We start from the raw sequence: 19,308 nt of genomic DNA, 5'->3' as shown, positions 1-19,308 counted from the left end.
TGTGTCCGGTCTACAGCCATGAATATGTTTACTGGCATCATGCGTCCAGTCGTTAAAGTGACATTTCAGAGAGACGATAAATTATTCATACGGTACAAAAGCCGAAGCAGGTAATTGGGCTTGTGACTGTGCAGAGCGCTCAATTGTTCCAGTACAAATCTAAATGCAAAATTCAAACGGAGACGACGTGGCCCAAGGTCAGTCAGTGCACTCTGGAGGCATTTATCGTCCCTGCAGGGTGTCTGTCCCTGCAGACAGCTGTCACCAGAGTGGAAATACAGTGCTTCAGAGAGAGAGAGAAACACACTCACACACTGCTGCTTACTGCCTGTGTGCCTCCTCCTCCTCTTCCTCCTCTTCCTCCCCCTCCTCCTCCTCCTCCTCCTGCTCCTCCTCCTCTTCAGCAGTCAAAGCAGCAGAGGAAGGAGCACGACGACCCTTCAGGCCCGCGGAACTTGCCGGAGCTGGGCGTGTCCGTGCACTCTGCGATGAACGTGTGCAGGTCGCTGACTCGTACCTGCTCCTGTGTTTGGGCCTGTAGGAAGACAGCGAAAAGCTCAAAATTATATAATCGCAATTCACAATAATGCTTCTGTACAGAGTTTGATTTGCCACGGCATGGCTAAAAATGCACAAAAACGAGACGGTCAGTGAATAAATTCAGTGAACCTTTAATTATACTTGAGAGCAGCGAAGTGCAGTAACAGGGAAACTGAGGGGCCAAGTTTTAGGGGACTTTTTTGTGACTTTTAAAGCATGAAAAAATAAAAATAATGAGTTAACTGCATCATTATTTTATATTAAAGATATTTAATTTGGTTTCATGTTCAAAAACAGAAAAGGCAAAACCGTTATAAAAATAATAACAAAGTAGGGATGCACCGTGATGATAACCGTTATGTTAATATATAACGATGCATTTTGCCAGTAACCAATACCGATATCGATATATTCACTAATTTAAATGATCCATGAGGAAAATTCATCAAATCTCTTCTGTAGCGGAGTTAACATCATATTATGTTTTTTGTTATCGTGACGGCCGACCAGCAGATGGAGGCAAAAAATACAACGCTTTTCTGTGTATGTAATATTCATTCACTGTGGGAAATAAGAAACATACTTCAACTTAGGACTGATGTTTTGTGCCTGTTCACAGTTTGTGATTTGGCAGAAATCAGCATGCAAGTCAATTTTAAAGTCAATATCTGCCGATATTATCGCACATCCCTATAATGACGAAATTAAAACTTTCGGATTGGGGAAAATAATTTGAAATGTAAACTAGGATAAGTAAGACATAAATAAAATGCAGTTATGAAAAAAGCCCTAAATCTTTGCATCTACACCTACATCTATTGGTAGATCATTTGATTAATTAAAAGAATTAAAATGTAAGATGAATTATTTCTATTTTAAATAATATTTTTTAGATAATTACCATAATTTTAAATAATGATATGTAAAGGCTGGTAAAGAGTAAAGATCAAATGTCATGTTTAATTGAATTTAAGGAGGTGCTGTATTTGTTTCAGGAGTCTGGTGCACTGACATTACAAGCAGTTTTTCCAAATTCAGACCTGAGTCTGGGAGCACGACGCTGCTCAGTAAAACGTGTCTGATAAAGTCAGTCTGGAAGGTAACGCGTTAACTCTCAGCGGAGCTTCACAGCTGAATGAACGCGTACCATGATGGTGTCGTAGGCTCCGGTGATGAGCGCGATGAAGAGGGACAGCACCATGTAGATGAAGAGCGAGATGAAGGTGTACAGGTAGACCTGGCTGAAGATCCACACCAGCGTGCCGCTTTTCTCCATCTCAGCGAACGTGACAAACATGTCGTCTCCGTTGATGAGAGAGAACAGGCACTCTGACACCATGGACAGCGAGCGAAACTGGACACACACAGCATCAACACACACCGGTGTAATTAGTGCAGCTGATTAATTAATCAAGGAATTAATGCAGTGTTAAAACGTGAAAGACACTGAGAGGGCAAGAGTCAAAAATATAAAAATGTTATTACAGGATCAGGTTGAAGTTTTATTACACTTTCAGATTGTTATTACATTGTTGAAGTGATACTCAATTTATGGCCCGAGGGCCAAATCTGGCCCCGATATGGTGCCAGGTGGCCCCTAAAACATTTTCTGATTCACAATAAAAAAATTATGTTTTTGTACTTTTAGTATATATGAGGTGTCAGAGTGCAAGAAAATGCATCAAAAAAGGTGCCAGTGGAGGATCCCAGACACCCTCAAACAGAGGTCCGAGCTAAAAATGATCTAAAATCCTAGAAATGTCCTAAATTCTTAGAAATATCTAAAAATGAGAGAAATGTCCTGAAATCCTAGAAACCTCCCGAAATCATAGAAATGCCCCAAAATCCAACAAACGGTCTAAAATTCAAGAAATGTCCTTAATCCTAAAAATGTCCTAAAATCCTACAAACATCCAAAAATCCTAGAAACGTCCCAGAATCTGAGAAATGTCAAAAACTCTGCGAGCAATGTCCTAAAATCTAAAATCCTAAAATCGGAGAAATGTCCTAGAATCCACAAAATGTCCTAAAATCGTAGATTTGTTCTAAAATCTGAGAAATGTCTAAAAATCTTTTAAACTTGTTTTGGGCTGTTGCGACTGGCCCCTGACCGCCTGTCGTTTTGCATTACTCCTCTAAACACCTTTTCAATTAAAAACGTTTTCTTTTTTTGGCATCTTTTATCAGGGTTGATTGCTCGTTTACACATTAACACCAACACTGCAGTCAAAAGCAAATCGCCGTCATAATTCACGTTTAATAAATGTCAGTTTTATCTCTCATTAACTGTACACAGCTACAGAGATGATGTGACGCCGGAGGGCTTTTTATGCTGATTGCGCCGCAGTGACTGACTGCGTGAATGAGTCACGCTCCCCCTCGTGTGTGTGTTTGTGTTTGTGTGTGTGTGTGTGTGTGTGTGTGTGTGTGTGCGGTACCTTAGTATGATACGGCCCAAGAACAATCCAGCCACAGAAACAGTAGCCCATATAAATGGCCGCTGCACAGCAGCAGAAGCGGATGACGTTTGGAAAAGCAGCTCTGAGAGTCACAATCAAGATCTGAGAGACAAAGAGAAACCGAAATATATTTACTGTTTAATCCTCTGAAACCTGAACAAACCTGCAGGACTTCTTACAAAAACATGGGTCGAAGGCAGTGAGAAAATTAGGAAAAAAGACAAAACAAACAAAAAAAACCCCAATAAATATACCCCCAAATGAGAATAAATAAATAAATAAATTAAACACAAAATAATAATACCTCTGTAAAAGATTTTAAATATATAATAAATCTTTTTTGGACATTTTTCTCAAGCTTTTTTCTTAAAATAAATTTTCTAAATCTACTACTTTCTTGATATTTGCAGAACACGTCTTGCCAAGTTGCTTATTGCCTTTATTTCCCACGTTTTCAAAAGAAAGCAAGCCGATTTGTCCAGGTCTCAAAGGGTTTAAAAAAGACCGGCGAGCAGACACAGAAGACAAAGAGGATCTTAATTGTGTGTGTGTGTGTGTGTGTGTTTCACCCACGTTGTATTTCTGGAAGAAGCTGAGGTAGCGGATGACTCCCACCCACACCAGCAGGGTGGAGGTTCCCAGCAGGATCCCACACATGTCATACGATGACAAATTCTGCATCACAACAGCGACGTCATTAAATGACCAGAAACTGAGGACTGAACGCAAATCTGACGAAACACAGACGATCACTTTTCCGTCACAAATTACCGATGCGCGGTCCTACCTTGGACTCGATGCCGATTTTGATGAAGCTGCCGACGATGGTGAACATGTCGCTGATGATGAGCAGGATGTACCAGCCGTTGATGAACTCCATTCGGTCTCCCCAGCTCACGCTGCGGCCGAGTCTGTGTTTGAAAAACTGCACGTACTCCTGTTCAACGAGACGATGACGAGGGACATTCAGACACACGTCAGCTTTATTATCCCATACAGAGAAATTTGCTTTATTTGAAAACGATGGCCCTCAGAGGAGGCGTACTCGAGACTTCCTAAACTGCTGCTTGCAGTTTAGAGCTCTGCTGACATGATAAAAGTTAGTGATAAATGTCACTAATGTCTTGTTTTTTTTTGTCTTTTTCTGCTTACACAGTTTGTGTATTGTGTGTTGTTGGTGTATTTGTTGTTGGGGATTTTTTATTGTATTTTTATACTAATCTACAAAATCAATAACCAAATGTTGAAAAAAGCTTCAAAGTTAATGATATTTATTGACGTATTTTATGTCGTAGAACAAAATGTGAAAGTCTCTTCAGCCTGCGTGGAGATCTAATTTTAGGCTTCTAACCGAAAAACCCGCTGACTCTGAGATGAGGGAACCGGAGGCGCTGAAATACTAACTTATTTTTTAGGACTATTTACTATTTCTTAACCAACATGGTCGCTGTGGAAGCAACTTGACAGCAGCTTCGTCCTTAATTCTAATTTTAACATTTAAAAGGGTGAGTTTTATAAAAACGTACGCCTGTACGGTTGTCATGAATGTTGACATTAGCTATAGAGACTAAAACTGTTTGTGTACCAGGCTGTAAACATGTTTATTTCTGCTGTAAAGTTGGACATTTTAACATGTCTGTGGGGGGTTGACTCTGTTTCGGAGCCTCGTGTGGTCTTACGTGTTGCAGCAGGACGCCTCTGAGGATGGAGCGTCCACACAGCAGCAAAGACAGCAGGCAGACGAACGCCACCAGCACGTCCAAGAACTCCCAAGCGTAGCTCTCCGCTGACAGAGGTGAGAGGGATCAGAAATGAACAGATAAAACAGCTGATATTGAGAGACAGATGTGTCCACTGCAGCTCGTCCACCAGCAGCTGACTCACCGTGTCCGGACACGTTGGGGTCTTTACACTCCTTTATGCTGGCCTGGTTCAGCAGGTTGATCCTAACTTTGCCACTGTGCGCCTTGTTATCCATGACGATCTGAAAGCACGAGAACCGCAGTGAATATACAACCTCCGGACATCGCTTCTTCTCGACATCTTAAAATACAACTTACAAATTCACAGTTGTGAGTAATTAGGTCAGATCTGCTGCGCTGCACGGTGTTTATTTAACCATTTGAAACCTGAGAAAATTGGTTTGATTTCTTTCAAAAACACGGCGAGAATGCAGCGAGCAACTTCACAAGACATGGCCCAAAAATCTGCAAAAATGGATTAAAAAATTACAAAAAAAAAATCCCCCAAACAAAAAAACAAACCTAAAAAATGACTTTAGAAATAGCTGAATAATAATAATAATAACCATTTGAAACCTGAGAAAATTGGTTTGATTTCTTTCAAATAATTTTAGATTACTTTTATTTTTTTTCATTTTAAATATAAAAATATCAGAATTATAAATAGAATTTTCTGAACATTTTTCCCATTTTTTTGGATATTTTTCTTATAATCTTCCCCTCTTTTTTAAACATTTTTTCATGTAATCTTGTCACTTTTTACTACTTTGTTGCAATTTGTGTACATTTCTTGCTAAGTTGGTTATTACCTTTTTTCCCATATTTAAAAAAAACAAAATCAGGTATCAGAGGGTCAACGAGCTTGTGAAAGCTGTCTAAAGGCAGCACAATCCAGGTTTCAAAGAGTTAAACTGAAATAATAAAAGAGATATTTCACCGTGATGGCGAAGGTGTAGCAGTCGGGGATTTCATTGTTTATAATGGTCTGAATATTGATGGCTTTCAGCTGGAAGTCAATGGATACGTTGATCAGCCTGCAGACAAAAAGAGAATTCATTATGAATAGAAAATGCAAAGAAAAAGAACTTTTTCTTTATTTCTTATGTTAAAAAACAGCAAACATAAGATCATCTGACTTGTAAAACTTGAGAGTGAAATTCTTGTAGTCACTGTTTCCTGGAGCTGAACTTTCAGTCAGTGGATTCAGTCCAATGCACTCTGGAAATAATCAGAAAAAAAAAAAGCATTAGAGGAACTAAAAAAAAGCACATGGGAAATTTTTAAAACCATCTTTGTCCTCATCACATGAGCCACAAACCACCCTGCTGCAGTTCCTCAAAGCATTTCACTGCAGACTCGCTCCCATGGAGGTTTTTATTTGTCTTATATGTTATTTTTGCCACAAGATTTATTACACATTGACAAAAGTCATCTTTGCCAAGTCAGCAGGTGCATGCAAAGACCTCCTTTCCCGGGAGCAGGGAGAGGAGTGTTGCTACTGAAGTTTATGGAAAAAAAAGCTTTGTGTCGTGTTTTTGGTGATAGGAAATGTTTCCAGCTTTTGAAAGTAGGACACAGTTGCAGGGCAGCTCCTGACATATGTGGAGCAGCAACGCAATGACTCACTGACACAGTCATTTCCTTAAGGGCCGAGAAAATACTGGCACGGAGTAAATAACAAGGCTGCCGGTTTTAATGTCAAATATCCAGGGACAGATTTAACAACCTAATGACCAGAATAAATGCTGGCGTTCAACGTTTCTGCAAAACACGTCACATTTGTGGATACATGGAAACTTTATTTTTCATTAAGTTTTAACAACCAGGAGTCAATACGATGTTAGGTTTAGACGCAACTACCACTAAGCTGAAAAAAGATCATGCTTCGGCTCAAAATACCCAGTTTTGGTGGCATAGCAGGAAACACAGCAACGTCTCATTTATATAAAAAAGCTTTTGAAGACATAATCCCAGCAGGAAATGAGGTGATGTCTCTGTAAAGACAATTGCTTTTTGTGGCACTAACCCAGGAGGAAAGGCAGGGATGTCTTGGTAAAAATCAGTTTTTTTGTGGCACTATCCCGACATGGAATATAGCGATGTTTAAAAAACATCTGCTTTCTGTGAGGCTTTCCTGGCTGGAAATGAAACAATGCCGCAATAAAAAAAATGGTTTTAGGGTCACTATGACGGCAGGAAACGCAGCAATGTCTCGATAAAAAAAAAGACGGTTTTGGGGTCACTATACAAGCCAGAAATGCAGCTAAATCTCGGTAAAAAACAACCACTTTTGAAGACAAAATCCAGCGAGGAAACTCAGCGGTCTTGAAAAAAAGAAACCAACTAGTTTTGGGTCACTATACCAGCCAAAAAACGCAGCAATGTCTCTATGAAAACAACTGCGTATTGTGGCACTAATCCAGCTGGAACAACTGTGATATGTTGGTAAAAAACAAAACTGCTTTTCTTGGTGCTATAAATGCAACATCTCTATTCCTGCAGGAAACACAGTAATGTCTGTAAAAAGCAGCCGCTTTTGTTGGCACTATCCCAGCTGCAAAAGCAGCGATGGGTTAATGTTTTGTTGTTCGTTGGTCTCAAACTGTGGTCTGCAGTCGCAGGTCTTTCCTCTTGGCGTGACAGACGTCAGCTCATAGACTACATTATTTTAGAAATGTCGATATGATATGTATTAAACGATCAAATGTAACAAATTCACAGTTTGCAGAAATAATAACAGCAACATTTGCTTCTGGCGATTCGCGTAATTAAGCTCCACGGATAAAAAACTCTGACAGATGAGGTGAATCCTACCCGTGACGACTCTGGGATCGATGTCAAAGGTGTCGTTGACGGGGTCGATGGTTCCCTTCCTGTAGTACCTCTGGCAGAGGGAGAGCGCGCTTCCGTTAAAACCGACGCCCGACACGTATGCATACCGGCCCAGTGAGATCTGAGGAAGAGCCATGTACTGAGGAGGAGACGAGAGGCGGGAATTACAACTAAACTGGAGGCAAACGAACAAAAATACAACCATCAGCTGTAAAGGTGCTCCTGTCAGATATCACGTGTTCCTATCTACAGTGCAAAATAAAATCTGTTTTTAAATTTAAACCACATGACATTTACACTCTTTTTACATATGTTGTCCCTAATCCCTGAATGTATCTAGCAGCAGTAGTTTTATTTTATGTATTTGCATTCTCAAACTGTGAGAGAGATACCTGCGCTTCCAGTTCAAAGCATATCTGAAGACCTGAGCAAATAAACCCCAAACTATCTGCACGGCTTAATACCACCAAAGGTAAGAGAGAAAATATTGTTTTTGTGATTTGGTGTGGTAAAAAAGTCAGAATGTACAGAAAAAATGCAAAAAAGTCCAAAAACAAACAAGAAAATTACCTTAAAGTGCTGACAATTAAATATATATATGCAAATTTATTTTATACATTCTATTATATTTTTTCTGTAACATAATTTTAAATATAAAATCATTATAATTACAAATAGGATTTCTAGATGTTTTTTTCTGGATAATTTTATAATAACCCACCTCTTTTTTTAAAAACTAATTTTTAACTCATTTTCTCGCAGTTTGCATTTCTTGCCAAGTTGCTCATTGCATTTCCCCCAAGTTTTGGAAACCAGTTTCAAAGGTTTCAAAGATTCAAACAGCTTGTGAAAGGCGTCTGAACGCAGCACAAAACTGATGTCGACACAGCTTCTAAAGGGTTAAGGCAGTCCTCTAAAATGACTCCATGTGGTTGTCTTAAGGATACCTGCTCGATGGCGAAGTAGATGCGGCCGTACAGCTCCTCCTGCGTGTGGACGGCCTGAGGAACGCCGTCCTTAAAACCCTTCAGGAAGAGGTGTTTGAATGCAGCTGTGTTGTCCTCTTTGAACGTCACCACCATCTGGTTACTCAGACCGAACAGCACCAACTGAGAGGCAGGACAAAAAAAAACCAGCTTTAACTGCAGAGAACGATCCCAGGGACTGTCAGGTGCATTTTATGGCTTTTTTATTCTTCATTTTGAGCATTTTGGCTGTAGTCGTGGATATGGCGTTCATTTTGGCAAGTCTGAGTATTTATCTGTTAATTTCCAGCTCAGCTCCTACAATAAGTCTAATATACACTTTGTAAAAAAAATAGTTACATTCAGACTGTCAAGAAACATAAAACATAAAAATAAAATAAAATTAAAAAAATAAAATAAATATACTTTGCATGTAGTATATTGACAATAATATTTTTTTCCATCTAAAAAGATAGTGGCATCATGGTAAAAAAAAACAGAAATTTAAAGGATTAAAATGATGAAAATAAATGAATGTTTTATATTTATGATTAAGACTGATGTTGGTTAAAATAATATTGATGCATAATATTTTTTTAAAGCTTGATTTGAAACGAGCGTTTTGTGTGTGTAATATTAAAACGGGCCCTAAAGGGTTAAAGAAACAGGCTGTCATTGGACTGCAGCATCCATCATGTTCTGATATGAGCCGAGTGTAAATCTGCATCCACCTGCACGGTGACGATGAGGATTTTGAGCAGCTGCAGGCCCAGTTTGAAAGGTTTGCGTCCTTTGGCGTGATACTTGTCACAAGGGCTCATGAAGAAGTACTTGAGCTTCCTCCTCAGCGCCTCCTCCTCCTCCTCCTCCTCCTCCTGCTGCTGCTTCTGAGGAGGCTCGGAGCCCACCAGAACAGTGGGACGAGGGTCCCCGCCCCCAAGAAGGTCCTGGGACCCATAGCTGGACACGGAGGAGAGGAGCCTGTCCTTCTCTGGGAAATACAGAGAAATTCAGATCGGTGAGAAACAATAAAACACTAAAGAGGCGTTTAAGAGATCCAGTACGGTGCTTTATAAAGTCTGTGAACTCACAAGACAAATCAGTCACAAGTAAAGCAGAAGAGGATGAAATATCGTAACTTTAATATGAATAAAGCTCTAAAAAATGCTTCCTATAATGCTAAAAAATGTCATCTTTCATTCAGAGCTGCAACAGTTAAACGATCCATTTGTTGATCGACAGAAAATCAATCTGCAACTGTTTTTAATCATTTTTCAATCCAAAATGTCAAACATTTGCTGGTTCCGACGTCGCAAATTTGAGCATTATCCTTTTTCCTTCATCTTACGTTACAGTGAATTTAACCCTTTGAGACCTTATCAGTTTTTCAGATGCTTTTCAAAGCTATTTAACCCCTTGAAACCTGAAAAAATGGTTTAAATTCTTCTGAAAAAATGGGGAGAAAGGTCAATGACTTTTCTTTCATGTTCAGCACTTTTTAAGTCTTTTTGTTTATTTGCTTTTATCGGGTAATTTTCTTGTGTTTGCTTGCTAATTCTTTTGCTAACTTTTGTGCCATATTGAATTTGCTCAGGTATCAAAGTGTTAATCTGAACATCTGAAGTTCTCACTTTAGGATTCATTGCATTGAATTTTTCCTGTTTTCTGATGTTTTACAAACCAAATAATTAATTGAGCAAATAGTCTGCCTCCTGCGTGTCCACTTTTGCCCAAAATTTCGGTTTTAAGTCCGATAAGAGATAAAATTGATGAGATCACCAGGATTACTGATGCTCTACTGTTAACTGAGATTATGTTACAGATAGCAGTGACTACTGTTGTTAGATTTCCACTTTTACAATTGACTTCTTAAAAAATAAAAAGTGTTTATTTTGATTTATTTGTTGTTTTTTTTAATTTATAGTAATTTTCGTGTACTTTTCTTTATTTATTTCTTTATTTTGTTAAGAAATCAAACCAATTTGAAAAGGAGATTTTATATCTCAATAAGCTTTACCTGGTTAAATAAAGGTTAAATAAAAACATAAAATAAAATTGGTTTTAAAGGGTTAAATAATTCATTGTATAAACGAGCTGAGGATTTTGCTTTAACTGGGAACAACTCAGAAAATAACCTGGCGGAAGGATCTATTTAATGTTGATATTATGCATTTAATTTGTAGGACCCAAAATGAATCACAATGCACGCCACCATAGAGATAAATATTGACAGAATAATAGATTTTGCATCTTTAAATGTATCTCGAGTGACCACACTAACACAAAGACACGCAGATTAAACCGGCGCCATGAACCCGGACACAGAGACAGAAGGAATCGAACCTGTGGCGCTGTCCTGGATGTAACTCGAAGCCGCCATGATGACGATCACAGTGGGGTGATGCAGGAGGACATCACCGGCTCAAACACCGAGCACTGACCGAGTTCATGCCGTCTAAAGCCCGTCGGGTCGCATCACACATGAAGGATGCTGCGGTGTCGCAGTGACACAAAAATAAACAGATCACAGCTTCCTGGTTACCACGTGACTCTCCAAACACGTGACAAGTGTCTGCGTGGAGGAAAACATGAGTGACGTCCTCCTCATTCATCCACGAGTGACTCATTTTCACATCTATTTTTACTCTGAGCACAGACAGTAATGCTCTGCATGGATGTAAACAACTTTTAACTTGAAATAAATATATTAACAATAATATAATATAATAACAATAATATTAATAATGATAATAATAACTATTTTGTCTGCAAAATTTATTTTTTCATGTTTTATCTTATTTTAATTTTTTATTTTAGTTTATTTTTAGCTTAATTTCAAGTTGTTTTTTTATTACTCTGAATTTGAAAGAAATCAAGCTCATTTGCTCCCGCTTTAAAAGGGTTATGGTGAGTCTCAGTTATTGATTTATTCATTTGTTTAGTTGTTTTTTTTTCTTCGTTTATGAGAAAAAATTTTAAAAAATAACTTTGTCATTAGAGTTCCAGTGGTGCACGGTATCCATAAATAAAAATAAATAAATAAATAAATAATTTAAAAATAGTCACTAAGAAAACGCAAGGCCTGAATGATTGAATAGGCACAATTAATAAAATTAATAATAATAATAATGAAAGCTATTATAAGGCCTGTAATTATAACAATTATTATAATATAATGTACATTATCTGGTATTATACAATGCAAATATAATCTTTTTTGTTGGTTTTATCTTTTTAGTTTATTTATTCATCATTTATTTATTTTTTTCATTGCCTTTTGTTTGTCTTATTGTATCTTTGTTTTTACCTTTTACTCTGTGTACAATAAACTAAATAAAAAAATAAAAAGCATGACTCGCGGTGCCACCCTTGCATTTTTATTTTTGTTACTGTTTTATTCAATGTTATCAGACAAACAGTGCCATCCTTAATATTATGCACAAAAAATACATTAATCAGGGCCGTAGCCAGGATTTGACTTTTTTTTTTTTTACTGAGGGGACGAGTCCCCCAAAAGCCCCCTAACTAAAGGAATATTTCAACATTTGGGGAATTATGGTTATTATCTTGAGTTAAAAGAGAGAAGACTGATCCCAATCTGATATCTGTGAGGTTTGTGTCACCGTCTGTGGGCGCTTTGAGAAATACTCAGTTACTTTTTGTCTTGTTTGTGAAAGTTTAGTGTCTGAGAAAACTGCGCAGTCCTTTTGTAAATCTGCATGTGTAAATCTTGTTTGTCGATTTAGAAGGTAAACTCCCGTGTTGCTAACAGCCCTGAAGTCATTCACACTTACACACTAAATGAAGAGTTCCCAAACGTTTCTATGGACTAAATTTCAAAACTTTTCCATGAATTTTCAAGGACCCATAATAAAATCTAATGACCGTTCATAAAGTATAACATGAACAGAACTGTATGGTTTACTTAACTCCAAATGTTAGTTACTGCATAAAAACTAATCAGCAACCTCTAATGTTTGTTAAATTATGTGTAAGGTTAATTATGGAAGTGTGCTCTAACAAATAATTTCATTACACACAACAAAATCCCATGACTTTTCCAAAACTTTTAATAATTTATACTAATTCCATGACTTTTCCATGCCTGGAAATAAGATCGTGTCAGGTTTACCATGACTGTGGGAACCCTGTAAATAATATAATAAAATAAAAATTGTGAGGATATGACCTTGGTGTTGTTGAATCTATTTCACAGAGATAAAACACGCAGCAGGACTCAAACTGGAATGAAACAGTGAAAAACAAAAAAATTTAAGAAATAATCTCACAAGTCTGGACCTCTCTCTGCGAGGGAAATATTCTGTAGCATTAAAGGAGGTATCGTGGCACTATTTTTATTGACATTATCTGAAACTATGGGGTGCTCCGATTAATTGGCGACATTTTTTCGGGCTGTTTTTGCCGAGTTCCACTTTCACCCTGTGAGGCGACTACTGCAAATCACAATTCCTGCCGTCATCAAATAATCTGTGGACTAATTTATTTATTGTTTAGTCTGTCAAATTTTACAAATACTGTCAAAGTGCCATCACAATTTCCAAGAGTGTGAGGTGACATCATGGATTTAAAGTTATTTATTTAAAACACGTTGACTCGTTGGACTTAAAGGTCCAGTGTGTGGGATTTAGTGACATCTAGTGGTGAGGTTGCAGACTGCAACCAACCGAAACTTCACCTTTGTGCCAAGTGAGTGAGAAAAATACGGGAGATGACTCAAAAACGCAAATGTCTTTCTACAGCCAGTTTTTGGTTTGTCCACTTTGGGCTAAAATAGAAACATGACAGAAACCGTATGTAGATAAAAACGGCTCTTTCTAAGGAAACAAAAAAACACGACGACTCTTATTTTACAGTTATTATAAACTAATGAAAAACATACTTCGAGCTTTATATTCAATTTCTGCCAATAGATGCCACTAAATTCTACAAATCTGACCTTTAAAAATAAGAGGATTACTGATGAAAACACCAAAATAATGAATCATGTGGGACGTAAATCACTAAACAATTCTGTGTCACTTCATGAGGTCAAACAGGAGTGAGATGGTCCACAAAAACATGGAGGACTGAACCGACCAGCTGCATGTTTTCTGCTCCAGACGTGGCTCAGCCCGCCGCTGTCATCCCTCCATCCTCTCATAAGCTACCACGAAGAAATTCAGTCAGGAACAAACCGAGTCTGGACTTTGATGAATCATTCATCCTGCATTCATTAACACCTCTTCAGTCTTTTATCTGCCGTCCAAAGCTTTGTCCCTGGCAATGACGGACTCGTTAAACTTTATCATCAGCGTGGTGCCTTTGTGCCAGTGGCGGTGACCTTGGCAGGGAAGCCGCTGTGTGTGAGGATGGCCTCCACGATGCCGGCGGTGAAGGCGGCGCAGTTCAGGCTGCTGTTCTCTTTGGGCACAGAGATGTACGCGTTGATGAGCGGCTCTTTTTCTATGATGTAATAGGTCTTGTCGTCATCGTTGGCCTGCTCCAGCTTGTCGGCCTCCTTCCCAAACAAAGACTTCCACACGTTAACCTAAAAGGAAAGGAAACTGTTAAGGTTGAATTCAACCGGGTCCGTAAACGCCGCACTAATGCCACGACACGGCCTCCGGAGTCAATCATGGACAGTCTAGACAACGCTCCTGATTCCACCGGGCGCACCTCGCAGCATCTAAGATTCGACTACTTGCTCTGCTTTGTGGAAAATAGTCTATTTTTGCCAGAGGCGGACAGCAATCCTTCAAGCCGCACAGAGAAGAAATGTGCAATGTGTGAAATGTGCTAAAAACAGCTCTGTAGTGGTATTTTCATTCAATTTATTTTGTGTTTGATAGACGTTTTTTACAAGCATGTAGTAGCCAAATCGCCTGCTCCCCCTGTCTCTGTTAGTTTCCTACATCAATGAATCTGCATGAAGCCAAAAATAAAATCGTAAGTCGAAAAACTGACACAGAATTATTGACTTCCGACGTGCAATGGAACGCAGCAATAGAGCCGCGTGGAGGACGGGAGAAAAACAGCATCACAGACGTAACGCCATCGACACGCTGCCGCTGGAATCAACTCTAAAACCACCACATGGACTTTAATCATGATAATAATAATAAAAAACATCATTTGTATAGCACCTTTCCAACGTGCTATACGAGAAAAACAAATTACATGCACCAAGTGCTTCAAATAAAAAGACATAAAGACATTTCAAAACCTGCAAGTAAAAACAAAATAACATCCGAATAGAAAGCTTCACATAGATAAAACCCACTTTAAAAATACTAATAAAAGTACATGATCTTACCTTGATGAAAAGGAGCATATTCAGCACTTTGGTCTCCCTCTTCCCGTTCTTCTCTCTCAGCACCAGCACGTCCAGCATGCTGGCTCCCACGCTCTGACCCATGTCCGCCAGGCGCGTCTGCAGCTCCGACACGGAGTACACGCGGCTCTGACAGTACTGGACCATCTCTGAGAACAGGAGGGCGAAGGCGCTCACGCTGACCTCAGTCTTGGGGCGGGTTAGAGGCGCGCTCCAAGATGTTGGATTTCCCCCGAGTGAAGCGCGTGTCCATTTTCTGTTGGAGAGAGATGCAGCACGCAGCAGAGGTTAGACTCTGCAGACACACACGTAGATCATTTCTGTTTGTGTGGTTATCCGACAGGAGAGAAATTAATAAATGTGCAGCGGAGAGCTTTTCTCTGTCTATCACAGCGGGTCCTAAAGACTGTGGAGAGGCTCAACTAATTTTACAAAAAAAATAAAAAAATAAATAAAAAAGGAAAAAAGATAAAGGAGAAAGAAAAGAAAGTTGTTTGAGTGAGTGAAAAATAGTCATCTATATGGTATTAGAAAAGTACCGTGAGTGTCGCTGATCTACTTTAATTTATTGTAAATTAATAGTTAATGGTTTAGATAGTTAAAACAATTTACAAACAGAAATGGATAAACAGATAAAATACTTAATTAAAAGCGAAGGTTGACATATTTAGCTCAAAGTAATAGAAAAAATAATAATAATAATAATAGCAAACTTCACCAAAATCATCTAGACATTTACAATTTAATTGTATCAAAAAAATTATAATGATCAGCTTGCTTTATATTTTCTACTGATGCTCAGTTTTTAGATTGCTTTGTTTTTCTTGTTTTTGCACAATTCCCTTTGCTGCTGTTGTAAATGTACCTGCTGTGGGATTAAAGGGTGGCGTCATATTATGTGATTTTATCAAAATAGTTAAAAATTCTAACTTTCTCACAATCACATCAGAGACGATCACCAGCTGGAGAAAATACGGTTTAGCATTAAATCATGCAAATGACTTACTCACGAGCAAACAATTTGTCACTTAATGTTTCTGTTGATCAACTAATGAATTCATTTAATTTATCAGAAATGTCATCACAATAATCTCATTTTCATATTCTCCATGGAGACGGTTTTTTTTTTTCCATCGACGCAGCTCTCCCTCCATCAAATTCACTGGTATTTTTTGCATAAGACAAATAACACCTTAATTAAACTTTTACCAAATCACGGTGTCTGCTGAACAAACAAAAAAAAACCCCAAAACAAAACACAACAAACAGCTGACCGACACTAGCTGTTAGCCACCTAGCCAAACATGCTAACTGCTACTTCCTGTTTAGATTACTACACGCGAGCCCTTACAGCAGCAGAGACACGCGCGTTTTAAAAAAAACACAAACACAGAGAAGATCGATTGTGATAAATTATTCTTATTTTTTTGCAGATAAACGAACCTTGTTGTAGAAAACACGAGAGACAATCCGGTGTTTCCGCTTTTTTTCCTCCTTCTTCTCGCTTTGCGGTTTAATGGTGAAACGTAACGAGCATTTAATTCCACAGCGCCGCCTGCTGCACCGGAGCGTCAGCGCAGTACACACAAATACAACATTTACAGAATATTTATGAGTTTTCTGACCACAGTAATTGCTTCCTCCAAGTTTTCTTTAAAAAATTTAATATATAAGAAATGATTTACATCATTACAATTTTTAAATCACATCTTACTTACATTTGTATAGAATTTAACTGACTTTAACCCACTTAACTGAGCTTCTTTTCATATTTTACCAGTGCAAAGCAACTTCAACATGTCATAATTAAATTATGTATTTGAATAAAAAAAAAAATATATATATATATATGTATATATACAGTATATGTGTGTGTATGTGTGTGTGTGTGTGTGTTTAAACTCTCTCTGATGATACTAGGAAGAAGAATTATAGTTTGTTTGTTTTTATAATTTTCATTATTTTGCTACTGTGTGCTTTGTCACTTCCATGAGCTTCATTGACGCATGCACTTAATTTTTCATATTTCCCAGTTCAAAGTAATCAATGTCGACAAGAATTACAAGTCAATAATTAAATTATAAAATAAAATAAAATAACCTATAACTTAGGCACATTTTTCAAAACATAAAAAGTAAAATATAAATTATAAAACAAATCATAAAATAAACAGATAAAATGTTGTGACAAAAATATTAAAATAAAAAAATACAACATTTACTTGTATACACACACACACACACACACACACACACACACACACACACACAGACAAAATGTATTTATTTAAATAACCTACTACAGTAGGCCTACTGTGTGTCCCTCCTGAGTTGCCGTATGGCAGGAAAAAAAGCAATGGGGTTAACTTCCACTCTTTTCGAGGCTCGTGCGTGTGCGGGAGTTTTTGGTTAAGGTAAATAAATATGTCAGCAGCTGCTGTGAAGCTGTCACACCGTCTTCTGTCCCGTTTATCATTTTATTGGTTGTCCAGTGAACTCAGGACTGTCTCTGTGTTTTTGTGAGCGCTTTTCTGCGGACGCGAGGAGCCGTTAGCCTGCTGTTGTTTTTAGCTTAGCTGCCTCAGTATAGCTAGCCGGCTAAAGGCTAACTCCCGCGTTGAAGGGGTGGCACAGAGACTTTGGGACATGTTTAAAACCGGCACGGGGATCCGGCAGGGACTGTTAAGGTTGAGCTGTCTTGTCCCTTCACCTGCGATGGAGACTGCAGTCAAGAGCAGGTGAGGACTCCTCCATTATTGTGCCTCCATTAGCTCAGAGAGGCGGCTAACGGCTAACGTGGTTAGCAGTGAAATCCAACAGAAAAGATATGGATATACAACACACACGCACACACTCACTCACTCACTCACACACCACACACACACACACACACACACACACACACACACACTCACTCTTCACAGCACATTACACCACCTCCCTTGTTTATTTAACACGATAAAAGACCAACCTAAATTACTCAGAGCATTTTGCTAAGCAGAACCTCAACAAAAGCACCTGACACGAGAGACACAGGTGTGTTTTCATTTCTGTGCAGTCCTGATGCTGAATGCAGCAGCTCTCAGCTCCTACAATGAGTCTAAAACACACCTGTAAACAAAATTGTTACAATCAGACTGTTAAGTGCATAAAATGCACATTTGAAACCCTTTCAAACTGCAGATTTTTGATCCCACAGCTATCAAAGCATAAAGACATGCATTGTGTTATTTCTGGGTGTCATTCTGGGTGTTTGCGTTGGAGTTTTTCATTTTTTTTTGTACTATTTTTCACCTGATGACGTCATTTTTACAATATTTGGTATATGGAGAAAATACATGCTGTTTACATTAGGTGCACCGTCACAATTACTGCAATTCATTGACATATCCCACCCTGTGATAATAAAAAAATAAAATAAAAAAGCAACTTTATATGTTGTATATTGAAAGTAACTTGTATATTTTTAAATTATCCAAAAACTTTGTGGCATCATGACAAAAAACTGGCACTTAAAGGGTTACAATTCTGAAAAATAACAAATTTCCTGATATTTATGATCAAGACCAATTTTGATGAAAAAACAAACTCAGTGAAAGTAGAAAAATCATATAAGTGAATAATATTTTTCAAACTGATTTTGAAAAAGTGCATTTTGTGTGCAGGGCAGTGTGAGTATGTGACACTGAAACAAAAAATAATAATGTATAAAAACCAATGTTGCTGCTAATCATTGACATATCCCAGGCTGTGATAGCAAAATAAAAAATCCTTAGCATGGAGTACACTGAAAAAAAAATCATTTTCTGTGTGTTTTTTTTTAAATCTAAACAAAACCAGAAATTTAAAAGATTAAAATTCTGAAAATGAATAAATATTTGATATTTTATTAAGATTGATGTTGGTTAAAAAATAACTAAATGATAGCAGAAAAATTATAAAATGAGCATTTTGTGCAGAGAGCAATACAAGTGTGTGTAATATTATTGCTCACTCTAAGATTACAGTCATTCATAACTCCCTTTTGTGTTGTTTGCATCTCAGACCTTCTGCAACGTATTTTCCAGTTCACCCATACTCAACACCACTTCCTGTTCTGGTTGTCATGTGAACGCTGTGGACACGGATCTGTGTCCTCTGTTGGTGCACATATTAACTTACATGAAATCAATGATGACTAAATGTTGGTGCAGATGTATTTCGGTCACTGCTGCCCAGCACACACGTGATTCATGCTGCTGGGACTTCCTCAGTTTTGCAGCCGACTTTTCTGAACATTAATGAGAACGCGTTGCCTCAGAGAGGACTGCCAGTGATTTGCAAAGTATTGATGAGTTTGCTGTTTGGTGATTTTTTTCCCACAAAGTTTGTTTCACAAGCATCAGCCACATTAACCCTTTGAAACCTGGATCGACAGCGGTTTTCTTGTGCTGTGCTAAG

The 19,308-nt window shown here is 38.1% G+C and overlaps 2 protein-coding genes across 2 annotated transcripts; both read right to left on the bottom strand.

Annotated features, from left to right (window-relative positions):
- Window positions 1–363: 363 nt before the first annotated feature.
- Window positions 364–11,053, bottom strand: mcoln1b (mucolipin TRP cation channel 1b). The gene is made up of 13 exons (XM_042505646.1): window positions 10,882–11,053; window positions 9,270–9,529; window positions 8,521–8,682; window positions 7,556–7,712; window positions 5,878–5,959; window positions 5,679–5,775; window positions 4,884–4,983; window positions 4,679–4,785; window positions 3,787–3,936; window positions 3,573–3,674; window positions 2,979–3,101; window positions 1,688–1,894; window positions 364–535 (listed from the first exon to the last, which is right to left on the bottom strand). Exons 1-13 carry the CDS (start codon window positions 10,916–10,918, stop codon window positions 401–403), a joined length of 1,719 nt encoding a protein of 572 aa, XP_042361580.1. The 5' UTR covers window positions 10,919–11,053; the 3' UTR covers window positions 364–400.
- Window positions 11,054–13,440: 2,387 nt separating this feature from the next.
- On the bottom strand, window positions 13,441–15,122 carry LOC121957061 (trafficking protein particle complex subunit 5-like). Its single transcript, XM_042505568.1, is given in 4 exon segments — window positions 13,441–13,873; window positions 13,876–14,086; window positions 14,852–15,076; window positions 15,078–15,122. Coding segments are annotated over 4 exon segments (564 nt in total). The 3' UTR covers window positions 13,441–13,790.
- Window positions 15,123–19,308: the final 4,186 nt, after the last annotated feature.

Source organism: Plectropomus leopardus, chromosome 17 (genome assembly GCF_008729295.1).
Source record: "Plectropomus leopardus isolate mb chromosome 17, YSFRI_Pleo_2.0, whole genome shotgun sequence".
Classification (NCBI taxonomy): domain Eukaryota; kingdom Metazoa; phylum Chordata; class Actinopteri; order Perciformes; family Serranidae; genus Plectropomus; species Plectropomus leopardus.
Note: the sequence above shows the minus strand (reverse complement) of the source record. Positions and strands in the feature narration are given on the sequence as shown.

Excerpts from the sequence above, each read along its gene's own strand:
- mcoln1b (XM_042505646.1), bottom strand. The coding sequence starts at position 10,918 with ATGGCGGCTTCGAGTTACATCCAGGACAGCGCCACAG. Across the intron at positions 9,530-10,881 it reads CATCCAGGACAGCGCCACAG|AGAAGGACAGGCTCCTCTCC; the intron begins GTTCGATTCCTT and ends TGTATTTCCCAG. Across the intron at positions 3,937-4,678 it reads GAGGCGTCCTGCTGCAACAC|GAGTACGTGCAGTTTTTCAA; the intron begins GTAAGACCACAC and ends CTCGTTGAACAG.